Source organism: Aythya ferina, assembly GCF_964211825.1.
Source record: "Aythya ferina genome assembly, chromosome: 7".
NCBI lineage: Eukaryota > Metazoa > Chordata > Aves > Anseriformes > Anatidae > Aythya > Aythya ferina.
In genome coordinates this window covers 37,651,840-37,671,214 of record NC_140302.1, presented here as the reverse complement: position 1 = coordinate 37,671,214, position 19,375 = coordinate 37,651,840, and the positions used below count along the sequence as shown (strand labels likewise).

The 19,375-nt window shown below is 38.2% G+C and overlaps 1 protein-coding gene across 2 annotated transcripts in view; it reads right to left on the bottom strand.

Moving 5' to 3' along the window:
- INPP5A (inositol polyphosphate-5-phosphatase A) overlaps positions 1-19,375 on the bottom strand; it is a 242,488-nt gene that overhangs the window by 40,883 nt on the left and 182,230 nt on the right. For both annotated transcript variants that reach the window (XM_084526367.1, XM_084526366.1), the window contains exon 10: positions 188-283. In XM_084526367.1, coding sequence (XP_084382493.1) covers positions 188-283 — 96 coding nt within the window. The remainder of the gene's footprint in view (positions 1-187; positions 284-19,375) is intronic.

Here is a 19,375-nt window from a genome sequence, read left to right as displayed (position 1 = left end):
TTTGGTTGACTGGCAATCAGTTAGAAAAATCCAATTAACTGCGCATTAGGTGTGACAATCTATATCCCACCCCTCCCTTTAAATCATCAGTTTGAAACAACTATATTCATTCTTTGTAGAAAAGAAAGTGAACGTTAAACAGAGTTTCTATTTACACAGGAGGTATAGAGGGCATTAAGTTGTTTACCTTTCTGTCATTATCAGATTCACGAAATATTAGCTTTACTACTTCATTTGTGTCAGCTGCCCGGATAGTCTGCATTGTAGCCTTCGCACATAGTGTCTAATAAAAAACACAAAGGAAGAAAGGGAAACAGGTTTAAACAAAAGATGAGACCACATTTTATAGAACTTGATCAATCTTTGTGTCTTCAAGTGCTGATCCAATGACATCTGAAAGTATGATTTGTTGTAGGTCAAAATATGAAGCACTGCTTATTTAAGTGACTTCCTCTCATGATGGATTTAAAATAATACACTGAATTACTGTTTGGAGAGAAACAGACGATATTAAGAAAGTATCAATCAAATAAAGCAAATATTCATTTAACTTATTACCATGTGCATAGGTTCTTTCATAGGTCTGACACTGTATCACACATTATTGTAAACATTCACAAAAGCCACTTCCTACAGCTAATGACTCCACAGCACTGCTTATTTATGTATCACATTTTAAAAAGCTGATAAGTACCTTGGCACTAGAGTCTTGCAGCTTAACTCATTTGCCAAAACTTCGGCCTTGTGAATTAGTGCCCCAAGTATAATTTGAAAATCCTAGCACTAATTAATGATCTGACATCAAGTTTCAAAGTTAATTCTTGATAGCAAATTGCTCATACACCATTCTTTAAAAAAAAAAGACAACATCGTATCTCTAGATATTTTGATGATTGGGTGTCTAAGATGTATTATAAATCAACAGTTCAATGGGCTCAAGGTGTGAATTTCAAAGTAAGAGTCAGGCCATGATTTATTAGATATTAACCTAGTTGTGGCCCAGTTTTAACAGTAAGGAAGGCTGACCTAGAGAGTAATACAGAACTTGTTGTTTAAAGGGCTTGCTCTGCTACATTTTAAGAGGTGAAAGTCTGAAGCCCTCAGCAAAGCGGTTAAGGATGTATTTAACCTAAAATCGTACTTTAGATACACGGAACCTGTACTTTTAGCTAACTTTAACTATGATAACTATGGTAAATGCTTATAATGCAGACAGACTGTTTCCACTGTGGGGTAGCAGGCTTCACAAGGTGCTCTGCAGTTATCCAACATGGGCAAACCTTCCAGACGGTGTTTGATGCTTCTCCAACCCATCTGCCTGGGCTTCTGGAAGCCACAAAGCAAAAGGCCAAAAGGGGCATTGTGGAAAGCTTATTATTACTCCAAGGCAGAGAGAAAATGGCTAAGATGGGCACTCATACATGGGAAGCTGTTCAGTTTTCCTCGATTTAGTCTAACCACCTATGATGGATAGCATCTGTGCACAGCCTTGGATAAGATTTGGTAAAGAATATCCATCTGAATAAAGAGCTTCCTCAAGGAATATAATTAGGTTAAGAATGGGGAAAGAGGTGATTTCCCTGCTCTGCGTGTTCTCTTCCTTTTCTTAATGACCAGAAAACAGTTTGTCATTTTGTATGATATTATTCCCTTATAAAATAAGTATTTCCTTTGGTAATGGAGAATTTCACATCTGACCGCATCCTTCTTTCCTTCAAAAATATAACAACATATATTGGGATTCATCATTAGAAGTACAGTATCTATCAGGCACAGTATCATGAAATTAGAGCTTACTTCTCATTTCCCATTCTGAATTTCTTTTGAAGGAGATGCGAAGCATGTATTTAAAAAAAAGTCCACCTGCTTCCAAATAATCCAAAATTCAGCTGAGGTTATCAGTGCTAGAGTGGGAATTATCTGTCCAAAAACTTTTTCTTTCCATTTGACAAAAAGGTATTAAAATGACCCTTGATAAAGGGTTCTGTGTGTTGCCACAGTACAAACAAAAAGTGAAAAGGTGAGCAATTCCATTTTTAAAGGATAGTAACTTGAGTGTGATTCAGTAAAAGCGAAATACAAATCTCATCTTTTTCTTCATGTCTGTGAACTGAACAGGTGTCGAATCCCCATTTTACTGAAGAGATTATGCCCTTGCCTTACAGATTTTTCTTGATCGTTTCTTTCCCAAACAAGCAGCACCACGTCTACAGATTACAAAGATCTACCTCCGAGTTTTATCCTAAGAAACCTGGCACAACCAAGGCCCAAACAGGGCCACGGGTGCATGTGGAGTCACAACTTTCGCTGGAGGACAAGGTGTTGGTCACATGAATGCAGATGTGGGCTGCTCTTTGAAAGCTTCATCTGCATAGCAGAATTTTGAGGTGTTTTCCAAATAGCTTTGGAGGAGAAAGTGAAGGTGCTGGCAATAGCTCGCTTGACCTGCTGCGGCTGGGATGGCAGCGGAGAGGCACACCAAGCTGCTGGGGAGCACGCTGCTGCTGTCCCTTGCTTTGAGGACAGACCTCATCGCTTCTCTCTCTCATATCCAGTTTAGCTTTGGACCCATTTTGTCTGTTTCTACACGTAATTATCGTTTTGCCATCTGCGTCCGCAAGCAATTCCCGATGAGGTAATCCACAAGCGAGCCATTCCCAATGTGCACTCCCTCCGATACCACTATTGAAATTCAAAGCACAGATTAGCTAATCGGGTCAAACCCCAAAAAATAGCGCTTTGGGCTCATGTGTCACAAATCAGTCTGGTCGCCTTTAAAAAGCACACCAGATTAGAACAAGCACCCGAACAAACCAAAGCGGAAAACTCACCGCTCTCTAAAGCTGGTTTCTAAAGCCCTAACAAATCGCTCCATCTTTCACTCATTTAAACTTTCCAAATGAGGGTCAATACGGTCCCCTAGCATCCAAATGCTAATGCGCTTAAGTGCGCTTAAGCAGCTTTCCAGAGTGAATGGGCCAAAGAAGGGCTCGAAAAGACAAGGCAGAGTTACTGTCACTGTCAAAAAGTCATTGTAGCCACCCCCGGAGTGGTTGCAATTCAAGAAATTCATGATTTCTGTCTCTTAAAGGCATCTGCTTGAGAACATTTTTTTTTTCTGAGCTGCTTTATCTCACAACTTCAGGCCTGCTCTAAAAGAAAAAAAAAAAAAAAACAAAAAACAACAAAAACAACGCGATCGACTCTTGAGAACCAATAAAGAGAAAGGACCCACATACCTTATTACTTTCAAATTTCACATGCACAAAAAGTTACCTTATTCACAGACAAAAAGTGATTGGGCAAAGGTTCATTTCTTATACAAGCTGGAGCATTCCTTTTTTCCTCCTCCTTTCAATTTCTACAAAGTCGTAGTCACCCAAGCAGAAAACTTTCGGGAACATGTGCCTTTTTAGACAAGTCTACTTATGAAGGGATTTTTTGTTGCTGGTAAAGAAAATTAAAATGCTATGAAAACACACTGTTTCTTTTTAGGTACTCCCTCAAAAGTACTCTTTTGCAAAGTTAGAATATGGGAATTAGATGTCAAAACTCTTCTACCCAAGTTATCTTTTTTTTTACACTTTTTTTAAAAACAAAATTTGGCTAAAGCGTTTGCAGCAGAACTGAATTCAGAGCTCAGAGAGAATTCAGCATTCAGCCTTTGCTTAGCAAACACAGACATGTCTTATTACAGTTTTCACATGTACTGTCCATGCAGGCAAACACTTCATAGTATCTTTTTAATAATGCTTTACAATAGTTTATGTGTAGTGAATTGTAAAACACAGGAATAACTCCTCTGATAATTGCCTTGGAACATAATAAAAATGTCGTATTATGTAGAAAGTATTTGATATTGATAGTGACAAATCTAGAATTTCTTCTAAACTCTGCAGTCTTTAGATATTGAAAACCCTCTAATTTACAAGATAAATGCAGCCTTCAAAACAGATCTGCTCCACCACATACACAACACATTAAAATGTTTGACTGTATTTCTGCATACTTATATTTAAAAGGTATTAAAACAAAATTGTATTACATACACACACAATGTTATGTTATGTAATACATCGTATATTATATAATTGCGTTTTATATTGCACGTGTATGGAGACATTGAACTGCTGTGAAGTACACTACTGTTTACTGTTAGTGCTTTGTTGAAAATTGCAGCTTTTTCATCCTGCACACCCAGTTTCTGAGCATTCTTTAGACTTGAGTCCACCTCTTCATGTGTGAGCTGAACTATTGCATGCTTGCAATTACCTCAACAAAATTGTTTTGAAAAAAAAATAGGGCATCCAAGAACACAGTGATTAAAACTTTACAGTTGCCTTTGTCTACTGAATCTAGAGATGTGTATTATTTTTCCCAATGGTTTGAAAAATCTTTTTACAACTTATTATTACTTTGAAATCTAAACAAAAAGAAAATAATATATTGTTACTTTATGATGACAAAGTTCAAAAGACGTTTAGATGTAGAGCTTAGGGATATGGTTTAGTGGGGACTGTTAGCGTTAGGTCAGAGGTTGGACTCGATGATCTTGAGGTCTCTTCCAACCTAGAAAATTCTGTGATTCTGTGATTGCAATTGCAATTTCTAGTAAGCCACATGGATTGAAGCAGAAGTATTTCTTGCTAAAATGAACATGAGAGAGTCTGAAGACTGCTAAAATAAGGCGGTTGAAGCAAAGTCTTGAACACATGAGCGACCAAATCAATTAAATTTAAGATATTTAATTTTATTCCAGTTAGATACTCTGTGCATTCTGGCAAGATGGAAAAGACAGAGGAACATGTATCATCTAATTATGAAAGTGAAATACTTCCTCTGAAATGCTGCTCAAAAAACAAAATCAACCTGACACTTATTAAATTAGGATAATCAAATGCTTTTTTATTATTAACTGGATGCAAATTGTATTTGAAACAATCAGCCAAGTAAAAGACTTGCTACTTTGGGAATAACAGGAACATCTGTCTTGTTTGGGCTCCTCCTCACTTTAGAAAGGGTTGATATATTTTTCTGGGTATTAGGAGTGTACAAATATTAAATTCACCAAATCACATGGTGTAAGAGAAATAAAATTTGCAAGTGAGAAAATGAAGTCAGATGTACCTGAGTCAGTAAAAGATGTGCATTTAGCTACAGGACAACTAACACCATATTTTTTAAACTGCCATTGAAATGCAAACTCATTTTAGCTGATTTTTCACAACTGTGCAGTGGTATTCACCCACTCAGCTGCTGCAAGTAGTTAGGAAAATCACAGAGCTAATTTCCCCAGTGTAAGGTGATAAAAACCCACCTGAAACAGGAGACACTTTTTAAAAAAAAAAAAAAAAAGAAAAAAAATATCCCTTAGATTATAGTTTAACTCATGTTAACATTAACTACATAGAGATAGCAATAGTATCTTGAAGTATCTGTGCTCTTTATACTGATAAGCTTCCAGGAGCAGGAATTTAACTCAGTAGTGAGATAAACATCAGCTGAATGAAGAAGAAATATGAAAAAGTGTTAATGAGATGTGACATTAAGTATCGATATGAAAAATTACATTCTTTTTGAATATTTGACAAGGAGCGAGCTCATGTCCAGGGGAGCAGGCATGGTGGAGGGCTGGGTGGGATGGAGAACAAAGGCTTGTTGCACCACTCCCATCTTTCCTTGGTATGTTTCTTATGTAGCATGTGTACAATACATCCTCTGATGGTAAGTCAATGCAAATCACACCAGGATGCTGGTCTCCACTGTAGGACCCCTATGTTGATTTGCACAGGGGTATTTCGGTTTTAAATACCTCTTTGGGTACTGTCTGTGACAAAAGATTCTCAGCACTAAGACCCTACCTTCATGCTTCCAAAGTTCTCCTCCGTCCCTAAAACAAATGATCCCTGCTGGGAACAACTTTCATTTCCTTGGGCTCAGTTTCAAATTAGCTGTCTGAAGTTCATTATTAAGTGCATTTTCTTGTCCAAAACCTTAGATCATTCATGACAATGTTATCAAAGTGTAACACTAGGCAATGCAAAACCATATCCATTTGTTTTTAAGGTACCACCATGCTGAACAGACTGAGACACCTCGGTTTAATGCACAACCTCTGTCCAGCTGTAGATGTAACTGCCTGCTCTGCAGGGTGCACGCTCTTGCCATTGACTGCTTTATTACTCATGAAAACAATACCTGGCTCTTATGAACTTACCTTTGGCAGTAGAGGGTAAGATTTGTATCTGCATTTGCAAGGGAGTCAGCGGGGCAGGGTCCCAGCAGAACTCTGCTGCCCACTGACAGCCCCAAGCGACCCCAGGCTGCTGCGGGAGGTGTGGGAGCGAGCAGTGGGAGGGCTGGGACCTCTGGTCCCCCGAGACATCGGACCTGCCCCTGCAGCTCTCCTCTGTGCCAACAGCTGGTCGCAACGACACCTCTCTTTTTAATTCTCTTCATCAGAAAAGAATATGAATTAAGCTCAAAAGCCTACGCTAAGATTTTCTGAGATTACAGATCCTGAAGAAACTGTCAAAGGCCAAACCTTACTTTCTTGGAAAGAATATGCTAGTACAGCTCTGTCCCTGGTGACATGACTACTACATTGCTGGTAAGAGCTGCCTACTAGCGTCTTGTTCATCTGGAATGTATGCTTCTGATGGCACTTGAAAGAAATCCCTCTTGGCATTTGTTACACGTTTAGCCGTAATAAAATTTAGCCTGTTTATGAGATACTCAGCATAATCCAACTCAGCCACTTAGACACTGTGCTCAATTTATAAACCTCTGATGTTTAAATCTGATTTATCTAATTTTTGGCTATGTAACTATCCTAAACAGTGTTTTAGTCTGAAATTAACTAGTTTATTCAGCCAGCTGTTATTTTGTACATGCCAATTTAATATATACATTTTTTTCAAATACAGGACCTTGATTACTACTTGCTCACTTATGTATGTCCAAAGAGAAAGATTAAGAAATTCTAGTTTCTCACACTCCTAATTTTTTCCCCATGGCATCTTCTACCACTTGATTTTTTCAAACTGGAAAAGAAACTTTCGTTATATAGTTTGTGGTGCTCTGTCCTGAACAGTTTTGCAAATTTAACAGTCATCCCCCATTTTGTAACTATTTTTTTCAATACTGGTGTTAAGTGAACCTTTATTTATTTATTATTTTTCTTTTTATTTATTTGCTTTTGCTTTTGCTTTTTCAGTCAAGTATATCTCTAGAAATGCAAAAATCAGGATAGAACTTCTTTTCCATCACATGTATTCACCTGCATGGTAATTAGCTTCTAGTTTCCTCTACCTGATTCCTTCTGGTCAGGTTCCATCTTTTTGGATTCTCTTATTTTCCTGACTGAGATCCCCAAGTTTGAGTTCAGCTGAGCACCTACACATTGGTTCATAATTTGCCCTGAGTTCTTTGTCACCTGCATGCGTCAGGAACACAAAAAGTACTCTGCAAACAAAGGTGAAGTTTTCAGGTGAAGGGTCTTGTGTCATCTGTCCCCACCAACCCTATTCTTCCTTGCTATTTAAGCTCTCAGTTTAAATTGACTTCCTGACACAGACAATAAAAGATAATAAGTTTCAAATTCATTCAGGACTTCCATTAGATCTGTATAAAACCTGTAACACCAGAAAATCTGGAACTTTGAAGTGGTCTGCTAGAAATATCTCTTCTCTCCTCTGTCCATCTTCCTAGTTATTTAGCATCATCACTTGATGTTGAGTAGGGTCACAGGGAAGTTTTCAAAGACAATGACTCACTTTTCCATAATTATAGGAACTGGAAGAGTCAATTGTTCCTATGGAAATCTTCTGAAAATATGTTGTCTTGTCCCATAGTCTGTGAACCTCTTGGGAATTATTCACACATTCTTCTATTCCTTTTATCCCATTATTTTTTCTTGCTTTGGTCAAGCAGGAATACCTGCTTGAAACATTACTTGTTGGACACCCTCACAGTGCTTGCTCTTTTTTTACTCCAACTGACTAAGCAGAGGACTGTACACATTGTTTCCATTAAGCAAAGACTTAGATGAAGCACACAAGATCTCTAATGTAAATCTGTTTCTGCAGAGAAATGTAAAACCCCCTCTTCCCTTGAGTTCAGAAGAAATAATAAGAGACAGCTTCTCTCCTTATAGCTAAGCTTGCTTTTATCTAACTTTCAGACTAAGAGCTTTCTATTTCTTTTCATTTTAGGAGTGAAATAGCCAGTGAGCCCCATCTGCTCCTCTGTGCCTTGCAATTGCCTTTGTTTTGAGTAGTAACATTTGCCACTGTTTGTGCTGATGGTGTTATTGTTTCTGCTACTTCCATATTTAATGGCTTCTTACAGCCATAAGAAATTAAATCTCAGAGCAGTAACATGAAGTAGCAAAAATGTAAGCCAACATCTAGCAAAATTCTTTGGTGCTTCTTGACTCACTATCTGAAAACCTGGACATTGCAGGGTTCCAAATAACCGGAGACAGTCAGCTTTATTCTTCCTAACCCTTCCGGAGAGTACGCTTACTGATACAGCCTGCTGGGGACAGACGAGAGCGTTTACTACCAGACCACAGCTGCTGCACAGTGATCTGCACAGGAGACTACTTCCACGTTGTCTCATTAGGAATGAGCAGTGTGTCTCAGAAACACTCCCATGCAGTATTCTGTTCCACCGACAAGCACTGCCAAAAAAGGCAAATTCTGGAATAAATTTGCCCTTTAAATATACAGGGCATTTTGTACAAAATCAATGGTGTGACACAGATCAAGATCCAGACTTAGCTTCTGAAGAATGTGAACCTTTGGCTTCCAAAAAAGTAGACTTACACAGAGGGTATCATCTATGTAATCTATGGAGTATACTGTTCAACAACATTTTTGCATTTGACTTCTATTGAGCTTATCCTCAGAAATGAGAATTGGAGCTGACTTTTAAAACATGAAGTGTTGGGTGACTCTGAAATCAAACTACAAAACTACCTAAAATCTATATGCCATTAGCCAGATAAAAGTTTTGTTTTTTTAATCACAAAGTGGTAAATATAGAGAAGTATGAAGCCTTTTTTTTTGTTTTGTTTTTCTCTCCTATAATGCATAACAGCAAAAATAACCAGTCCCTTAAACAAAGAGGGAATTTGAGACCTGGAGAATGAATGTGACAGCATGGGGCAGGAGCGTACATCTCAGGCTGTCAGCACCTCAGGGCTGTGCTCTTGCTAAGGCTAAGCACAAATGTGAGACGGAAATCCATCCTCCGCCTCATCAAATGACCATGAGCATACACACTGTGAAGTAGGAGAGATGTTCATGCTCCCCTACTGTTTCCTCTCTGTGGGAAAAGAACACCCTTTCTCTGAGTTTACCGTACAGCAAATGCAACACAAAAATCATGCTCAGTTCACTGCATCCATTTTTTTGACCTGCACATGTTTTCCAAATGCAAAATGAAATTCACTGTGTTAATAACTGTGATGTGCTGCACAGTGTTATGAGACAAAACTTGGCTGATCAGGTGATGCCTTGCTGATGTGGCACATGTACTACTTCCTTACTGTACTCCTCACCTTTTTCGTTTTGTCTAGTCTCCCTGACTTGGTTCTTTTCACTCTGCCATATCTCATTCACTTCTCACTGGTTGTGCTCCCTGTCTGGTTCCACACCATTTGCTCCTTTATTCACTTTTGAAAATGGAATACGAATACAACAGCTTGTAAATTCAAATAATCCTTTCTAGCCACTTTTATGTTCAAATAGCTCTAAGAATGATGGCAAGGGACTGCTGAATTGTCTTCCTCTCCCATCATGACTGTCACGCAGCCTGCAAGCAGTTGGCTGCAGCAGCACCTGGTCTCTGAAGATGCTGAGAAGCCAGGGCTGCGGCAGGTCCTGGGGGAGCCACACTGCCCAACAGCAAGTTCATTTGTCATTGGCAAGACTCAGACATCACAAAGTACCCCTATTTCCAGAAGATCTTATTCACACATTAAAATAAATGCCTTTTGGATAAAACAAATGAAGGAAATTTTGGTAAAATACCGTGCAAGGTACGGACCCAAGGTTTACCATGTTTTTGCTCATAAAAGGTTAAGATGTATTGGCAGAGTCAGTATGTGCATGACATAAATACTGCACACAATAAAAGACTGGCAACACATAAAGAACAGTTGTGGGATAAAACAGACAATGTGGAGAGCAGGAAATAGGGTGTCTCTCTTCATGCTGCACTGTAGCTTTGCATCCTCTTCAGTGAGGCTTCAATGGTATAAGAATGGTTTGTGCATTGCAGTGATATTCAGAATTTTCTCAAGGACACCACCCTCACTGAATGGGTTCAAAACTTAGTTGCTGACCAAGAACAAATTGAATGCAGCCCTTGACCAACTAGAGTGACACTGCTGGTCAGAGAAGGAGGAGGGTTTGGAGGAAGAGCATATTCATACCACTGGCTGGGGATCCAGAGGGATTTAATGCAGCAACAAATGCAGATCCCTGGCTCATTTGACACCACTGGGTGTTGCGCAGCACCACTGAGAGAACAGAAAGCACTGCCAGAAATGCAGCTTCCACAGTCCTCCTGTTCGTGTGGATCAATGATCCATCTGGAGGGGATGGGGGCCTGACTGGGCAAACAACCAGAAAGCATATTTTACAAAATTCTGAAACACAGATATTTTTTTTTCTTCTTAAAGCAAAACAGTATTCAAACATGCTGAGAAATATACAGAAGTCCCAATTACGGAGAGAGATGGAATAATGCAAGTTCAAAAGTGTTAATGCAACATAATTTTAAAGCTAACAGCTGTGGACTAGTTAGTGAAGTGCCATTCTTTTCGCTGTATCTTTAAGTGCTGTTAAATTCATTTGTCACTTGATGGAAAGCCAGCAGGCTACAAATCTCCCAAGCACCTCTCGCGCTGAATAGTGACAGGAGTATTCTGTTCTGCCATAAGACAACATTTGTGTGTGTCTCTGTCCGAAGTCATACATGCTATTTTAACTCATCTGCCTCCCCATTCTCTCCAGCCCAGGAGGACAAATTGCTCACTGTGGCTCCCTTTCAGAGGCAGTACAGCGCGCAAAGAATCATGACTGAGCAGAAACACAAGAAACAGGCACATAAAAATTCATCACTTTGGCCTCCTGACCTCTTGCCACTGGGTTTGGCAAACCCTGTCTCAAAAAGTAGCACCAAGGGAGAACTAAGCAGACCGGCTGAGTGAAATTACTGACAAAAAATATCTTGGACACAGGAAAACCCCACCAGATGCTTCATTGTCTTTTCAGAGAAGTGGTGCTGAAAAAGGGGGTGATCTACCACATGGCATATTGGGTGGAATAAGTAGAGCCATTGTTTCAGAGCAGCTCTGTCACTTTACTGACTGCAATACAAAGAGGTGTAAAGCAAGATTTAATCCTGACTTTTTAGTCAGCAGATTAAAACCAATCATGCCAGATGTCCACAAGACTGTTTAACATACAGAAAGCTTTTTCATACTCCACAAAAAGTGAAAGCTGTAATAACTTCTTCTTTATTTCCTCTAGAGAGGCCTTTTTCTCTCACTTTTAGTCAGAAAAAAGGGGAGATATTGTAATGGATTTTAAGATGTGCTATTAATTTTTACTCTAGCTTTTACTCTTCTCCCTTTTGAGACAAAGTAAATTCTTTTACCCATCCAAATCAGACAGGTATGCCAGAGAAAACCGCTGGTATAAAAAGGCTACAATTTCAAAAAGAAGGTATACCTGTAAGACCAGAAAGGGATGTTATCAGCAACATTCACCACAGAAGCTAAAGTTCCTCTCCAAAATCCTTGAGGCAACATGAGATATGACAGTATGGTTGTCAGCATTGTGGCAACTAAATAAATGTATAATGGTTTTCCCCCCTAAAACTGAAATTGTGCTTGTATGAGTTTTTGCACATCTGCCTCCTCACATGTGCTGGCCAGCCTGAGGACGTGCATACTCTGCTTCCTACCTTACGTATGTGTACACAGGCACACATCAAATTCGAGTGGGTCTTGCATGACCCTTATGGCAGCCCTTGTTAAGTTCAACAGAAACCTCACAGGGAGGATGCTGATCCTGCAGTCCTAAGGGGAAGGTGCTCTCAGTACTAAGGGGCACGCCTGGGTAAGAAACGCTGCCTCAGATGCGGCTTCTGCACCGGGACCCAAAATGTGACCGAGGTCACTGGAAGCTACCACAAGCCCTAAATATGAATGCTAAAAAGTGATATTTGCATTTAAAAATACCCACTCGGTACTTCTTCATTAAGTGCACCTACAGAACTCTTAAACATTTTGCAGAGTTTTCTTAACCTATTGCTTTATTCTTTTTCTATTTATAAACAGATTTATCTCTAAAAATACTACCTCAGAGGATATAAATTCAGCAGTTACTGTAATTTTAAAATATATTTAGTTGTCTTCTGATATATTAAGGAAGTGCAAAAAACCTGTGTATTACCACTCCCTCTGAATTTCCATAGCCAAGAATGTTGTTAAATTCAACAAAAATCAAAATATATATTTAGTTTCTTATATTAAATTGCAAATAATTTCTGCATTTAAGAAAAATAACAGACTTTATCTTTGATAAAAGCTATATAAAAGAAATCCCTTAAAATTCCAGTATTACACCGACTTGCATACTGAACATTATTTACTAAACTGGAAGCCTTATGGCAGTAAGATGATGTCTTGTGTGATATCCCTTATCTATCCAATTGCCTGAGGAAAAATTACAAATTTTTTGTATTTTTTTTGGTAACTTTTTGTAAAAATTTTTGTAAAAATTACAATTATTTTTTTTTGTGGAAAAAGCTACAACTGACATATCTCTTTTTTTTTTTTTTTTTTTTTCTTGTCACACTCCTCAACAAAATTGTCATTAGCAGTTCCTAAAATAAAAGTAGACATCTTATTGAATCACTGACCTAAAACAGTACTATTAAAACCATTTTTTTCATGTTTATCTTGTCAATACCTAAATGAAAACAGTTAAGATCATATGATACTTTTTAGTACTTTCAGAGAAATACACATAAACTTACCATTGTGTTAATACACAGTTCTGAGAGGATGCTCTACTGAACTGTCTAAATCAGCTGTATCTGTAACTGCGTAGCTCCTGCCACCAACAGAATTAATTTTCCATCCTTTAAAACTAGGATGTCACTTCTGGACTTCATATGAGACAAAAGGAGAAGCATGTTTTGGCTAACCGTGGTTTACAGCACTGTAAACCACAGCCACAGTTACAAGCCTAGTACTGTGTTCTCTTCCCTGACCATGTATTCCATTAATTAAGTTCATTGTTCATATTTGTCCACACATCATTATCATCCTTATTTTACCTTCACAGGTCTGGTACCATATTGGTAATTTTGGACAGGTAGGTACAAAGTAAAGGCCTACCTTTACTAATGTTTCTCTTTTCCCCAGTGTGCAATGATGACTGATAGGTGTAACACACTTGTTTTTCATCTTCTGGCATTTCATTCCCATACTGAAAAGACAAGCACTGTAATGAAGATGAGGGTATTTTCTTTCTAAGGAAGTCCAACTGGTGACTCTCAAGAAGACTAAGTCAACTAAGCATAAATCTGACTAGGAGATTTCTGCCAGTTAAACACGTTTTTCATCACCATTTCATCCACTTCAGAATTTATGCAATTTTAAAGTTATAATTCTGCTCCCTCTTTCTGAATTTCTTCAAGCAAGTCTTGTGGGTGGCCTTCAAGATACATTTTACCAATTTTTCATGCCCATCCCTCGAAATGTGACCCTGCTCCTGTGCTTTTATCTGTCTGACAACTTCACACAGGAAAACATGCAGCCCCTCTGATAGCATGAAATCGGAAACAATAGCCTTTGGAAACAAAAGGGAGTAGGGAGGCAGGATACAGTCCAGGTCCTGGCTGATTTTAGCCACAAACAGATGTTCGTAGGTCCTGATACCCTGAGCAAGCTGAAAGGAAAAGCTTGTAAAAGAAATGGACCTTAAAAACAATGCATTGAAGAGCTTTAAATAAAGGCAAAAGGAAAGCAATATGGCTTTCAATGATAAATCTCAGCAAAGAAAACCAAAGTGGTACCATGAATTTCAATGATGCATTTTTCTTTTTCTCAGTGAACTCTACAGCTCATTTTGAAATAGCTCAAACCTCATCTTAGTTTACAAGTCTCCCATATTCATTAAAAGGTTACAATGCATGCATTTTTAGTTTCTTGTAACTAATCACTTTAGCTGGGAACACCCAGTGAAGTCCTGTAATATAGGCTAATGCTATTATTTCAAAAGCTGCTTATAGCTCAACAAAGAGGAATATGCTGAAAGAATCTTGACTGGAAAAAATCTTAGACTACCTCTTGGAACAAATTATGTTCAATCTCCTTCTCTTTTCATGTGCACTATTTCACACTCAAAAAAAACCCACGTAAAGAATCTATGAAGCGCTGTCCTGAATCGGACCAGGGTTCTGTTTCACAAAAGCCAATATGCACCATTTACAAACGAAACAAAGTGTAGAGTCACTTGTCTGACTGAAGTTTCTGCTTTTGTGATTAAAACTCTCTTCCTCTTTCTTGAAGAGTCTGCCATCCAAAAGGGCCTGTGCCATGCTCCAATGCACAAAATACATGTATTCACTACAGAAGAAAAAAAAAACTGAAAAAATTGGCACAAAAGCGGGTGCATAGCTTAAGTCCTGTTTAGGATAGCCCTCACTTGAACTCTGCACATTTGCATAGATTTTACCTATTAATTGTCTGCATCAAAAATATAGTGGATAACTCAAATAAATGTTTCATCATCTGTATGTGGTCAGGTGCAGATTTAACTTGTTAATTTTTAGCATCAATGAAATACAGATGATAAAGAAATAAAGAAATGGTATCTTACTTCACCAACATGGAAATCTGGAGAAATAATTTTAATTAAAAGAATATCTGAGACAGAAGGTATCTAAATCTGCTTAGCAAGTTTGAAAAAATTATCAGTCAAATCTCAAGCCAAAAGTAACCATGCATTTCTCTTGTCTAATCATACAAAGAACAGATCATTACGCTGCACCAAGTTCTTCCCGAACTGAAGCAAATATCATCTTTGACTAAAACAAATCTTCAGAAAGACATTAGCTCTTGATAAGACATGGAGCATCCACCAATTCCTCAATCATTCCAAGAAAGAAACTTCTCATTGATCACTTATGTGGCTGATTCCTCATGCATGATTTTTAATTCAAAATTTTTTGCTACCACTTCCTAAATATTATCTGGGATAGGACTAGGATCATTGTTGTAAATAGAGCAGACTGTGGAGACCAGTGTTCTAACTACAATCTCCTCGGACACCCTCTCTGACCTATCAGCCAGGGCTGTTAAAGGTAGGTTTAATGGTTATCTAAGGAAGCCAGGTACAGCAAACCTGATGCTACCTGTGAAAATAATTCCTCTGTGGCATCCAGACTTTGCCTAGGGTCTCTGAAAAAATGCAGAGCCCCTCACTCTCCTCCCATGCCAAATCATGCTTTTTAAATACACAGAGCGAAGAAACTTGATGCAATTCATTGTAATAGCTTTGCATCCGCATGTAAAATCAACTTCACAGTTGGTGTTACTTTTTTTTAAAATGTATCCAAAGATGCATTAATGATATATGCTATGGCATTATCATGGGAGCTGAGTTTGACCTGTTTGCCTTCAGTAAGACCTAATGTCCTTATGACTAATGACTTCTCAGAGCTTCTATACATGTAAACACAACCAAACGCAAAGTTAAACAATATTTTTGATGAACTTATTTTGCCATATGATTACTTGGTTATCATTTACACCCAAGCTGTTAATCTCATTACAAACTTTCTTTGTCAGACTCATTATCTGACTTTATTGTATCTTTCAATTCTTTTATCACTAGCAACTTTTCTTTTAGTTTGTCTGAAATGAATGTCTTGCTAATGAGCTTTTAGCTAATGAGGGGCTTGCTTGGTGCTCCCTCCTTTAGTCTTGTACCCTTAACCACAGGTACAAATCTGTCCTTCTCTTAGCATTCTGCAATGCCCCAGGTACTCCAATTTCTTCTCAATCACCATTAAAGACTGTAGGCTAAAGATGGACAATTAAAATTGTCCAGTCCTTCTAGTTAAAATCATCCTCGCTTATTAGTAAGACTACTATACGCTTCATAATCTTCATGTGCTGAGCATATTCAACTGTTTCTTCTAGTACATCGAGCAGAAATACATACAGAACATGTCTGGTATTTCTGAAACACCATTTTCAGTTTGTTCAAGTATATGTAATAAAAGACTTAAACTGGTTTTTGTTCTTCTTTCTAAATGGAATCTGGTTAGATATAGTGAATTACTGATCCGGATGTAAATGCCTAAAAGTCATGCACATAGCAAACAGCCCTCCCAAATAAAGTAAAGAATAATGAAGAACAACAAAACTGCAGGAGTGATAAGACAGGAAGAACCCAATGTCCTACTGATCAAACCCACTTTTTTTTTTTTTTTTTTGCTTGATGACCGTCTCCTGTCTACAACCTGTTCAGGCACCTCTCTAAATCTCACAAAAGCTTTGCTTCAGCCAACATGCTGTGACCACACCTGTGTGTTCTCAAAATGCTGCTGTCACAGCCATGGTGAAGGTGGACAACGAGCAGAAGACAGTGAGCCACCCAACTCCCACTTACTGATTTAATGTTAAGCACACACCACCCAGGGGACAGGAGGCGCAAAGCTTTCTTCCTTTAAATTATACAGAAACACGTCAAGTGAAAGAGATTTTCAGCACATCCAAGGAAAACATCAACTCTGAATTTTTTACTGTTAGATGTAAACAGAACTCTCAAACATTTCACTTGTGTCCAACACTGATAATCTGCATGAAATTTAGCGCTTGTTAAAACTGCAAAACCAAAGACAATTAAAAATAAACCTTGCTGTTTTATTCAATGTCATTTACAAGGAGATAATATTTGAAAGTGTTATACTTGATACTTTCACTCCAACACCTAGTAAAAAATTCTCATATTTACATAGAGGATATTCACTATACATTATTCTAGACTTTTGGGCCTGTCTTCGGATATTTCAGAGAGAGAAAATCGAAACAGATCAGGGTTTTGAATGGCATTTAAAAATATTTTTTTCTTGATGGATATTAACACTATACATATTTATGCATTGTAGTACTGAACTATATATAATAATTTGATTTCAGAATTGTATCAACTAAGCAACCAGTACTCTTTGAACTAACTGTAACACGTTTTACTCCACAAAAGACACCTATAAATTCTTGGAATGATACTCAATGTGCAGGAAATTCAACTGTCAGTGTTCATGGATTTTAAAATTACCATTACTAAACCACAATAAATTAGCACACAGAGTTGCTTAGTTTAAATACTGTAATATTACAGGTTTCAGTGCAAATTTTATTTTACTTCTGAGGAAATTATCAAAGGCAAGAACAAAGTTAATGGTAGCAGCCTACGCATACCCTTCCGTATCTTCAGTGAACATTCATAGTTGAAAAAACTATTGTGCAAGTTATTGGCAAAAAAATCAAGCAAAACAGCCAACTATATAAAGATCATTGTCAAAACTAGCCTTTCATTTCAATGGTCACAGGTTTTCAACTAGAAATTCTGACAGCAAATGGTCAACTCAAACTATTTGCTAAAGCACATACAATACACAATACCAGGCAACTGTTTGGGACTTCTACAGAGCCTAACTACAGTAGAACTACAGCCTTTATTTTATCTATCCCTGCTTTTATTGTTTGTCATTGTTTCTTAGTTACTCTGCTGTCAATATTTGAAGAACAGAATCCTGTCTTGATATTGATTTGCTAAAGACTTTGAATCACTGTCTTCATAATGCATATGTTTTAAGGCAAGTGCATGCAAAAGGTGGAGGTGAAGCTGCTTATTGAATTAAATCAATACAAGACACCAGATTCGCAATTATCTGGTATTCATTTTATATGATGTAAAATATCCACTAAACAGAAAGAAAAAAAAAATTCCATCTCACCTTGGCAATTTCTAATTCAAATTTCTTGTATACTCTTGACCTTTGGCGTGCTTAAGTTCAGTTGTTGTCACTCTTCAACATTTAGCATATACTTGACTACTCCAATGCTAAGTGAAGATTGGGTTGCATAATGCTATCTTTTGCGATACTTGTATGGTTCACACTGAAGGGCACAGAAAGAATAGCAATGGCAGTTACAGTCTGGAGATGTGCCTCTAAGGGGAGCTCAGGGCAATGCCACAGGGACTGCATGACTCAAAAAAAAAACCCACAACAACAACAAAAAACATTGATGAGGAAACACGGTATTCATATGAAAGACCAAATCTATCTAGGTTATATTTGTGCTTCTCAAGCTTAATGACAGTACTACAGGTACACTGTCTTCAGCTGAAAATAAATCAAAAAATTAAACTGTTTAAATTTTCAGGAAAATGTTAGTATTGTATGAATAAAAGTAATCTAGAAATAGCATTACAGAAACAGAGAGATTTCCATGAGGTTAATCCAGTATGTGCATTTCTTTACTGTCTCTATGAAAGCAAGGTAATCTGAATGCGACATAAAAGACTTGCTAGAAGACAGGAATTTAATCTATCAACAATGGTACCATAATCTATACCAGACTTTGTAAAGAATACCTTTTAGTGAGGTTGGAGAGTAAACTAAAAACTTTTACTTGTCTGAGGGCTACATGCTGGTATAGAGTACATGGGTAGGGTATCACTGACAGATGATGCGAGTCTTCCTATAGCCACCATCCATCATCCCTAAACTTCACTGAAGCAAAGTTACACGCTGTTCAGAGCTCTGCTGCATTAAGTGGGGATCAGGAAGAAGTTTTTCCTCCAGGGAGCAGAATTCATAGCATCACAGAAGCACAGACCAGTTTGGGTTGGATGGGACCTGAAGGAGCATCCAATTCCAAGCCCTTCTGCCACCTTGTGCCCACGGGGAGCCCACGGGGTTGAGGCAGCACTGGCTCCGCAATGGTGTACGGTGGGAGGGCTAGCCCCCACACCCGTGGCATCACGTGCATCTTGATCAGCCCCAGCCCGTCACACAGCATTTCTTCCACATTGGAGGAGCAGTTTCTGGGGAGCACAAAGGGGCAGACTCTTCACCTGCTTTTTGGGTGCTATTCTATGGGACTAAAAGTGCCATAACAGAGCCTGAACTCAGAATTCACTCTTACCGCAATGCCACTTCATGTATACATTTTTTTCAACCTCTATTAGAAAGTGCTGTGCAGCTGTTAACATATATTCATCCCACTGGAACAGGAAGTTACAAAAGCATTTGCAAAGTCAGCACCAGAGAA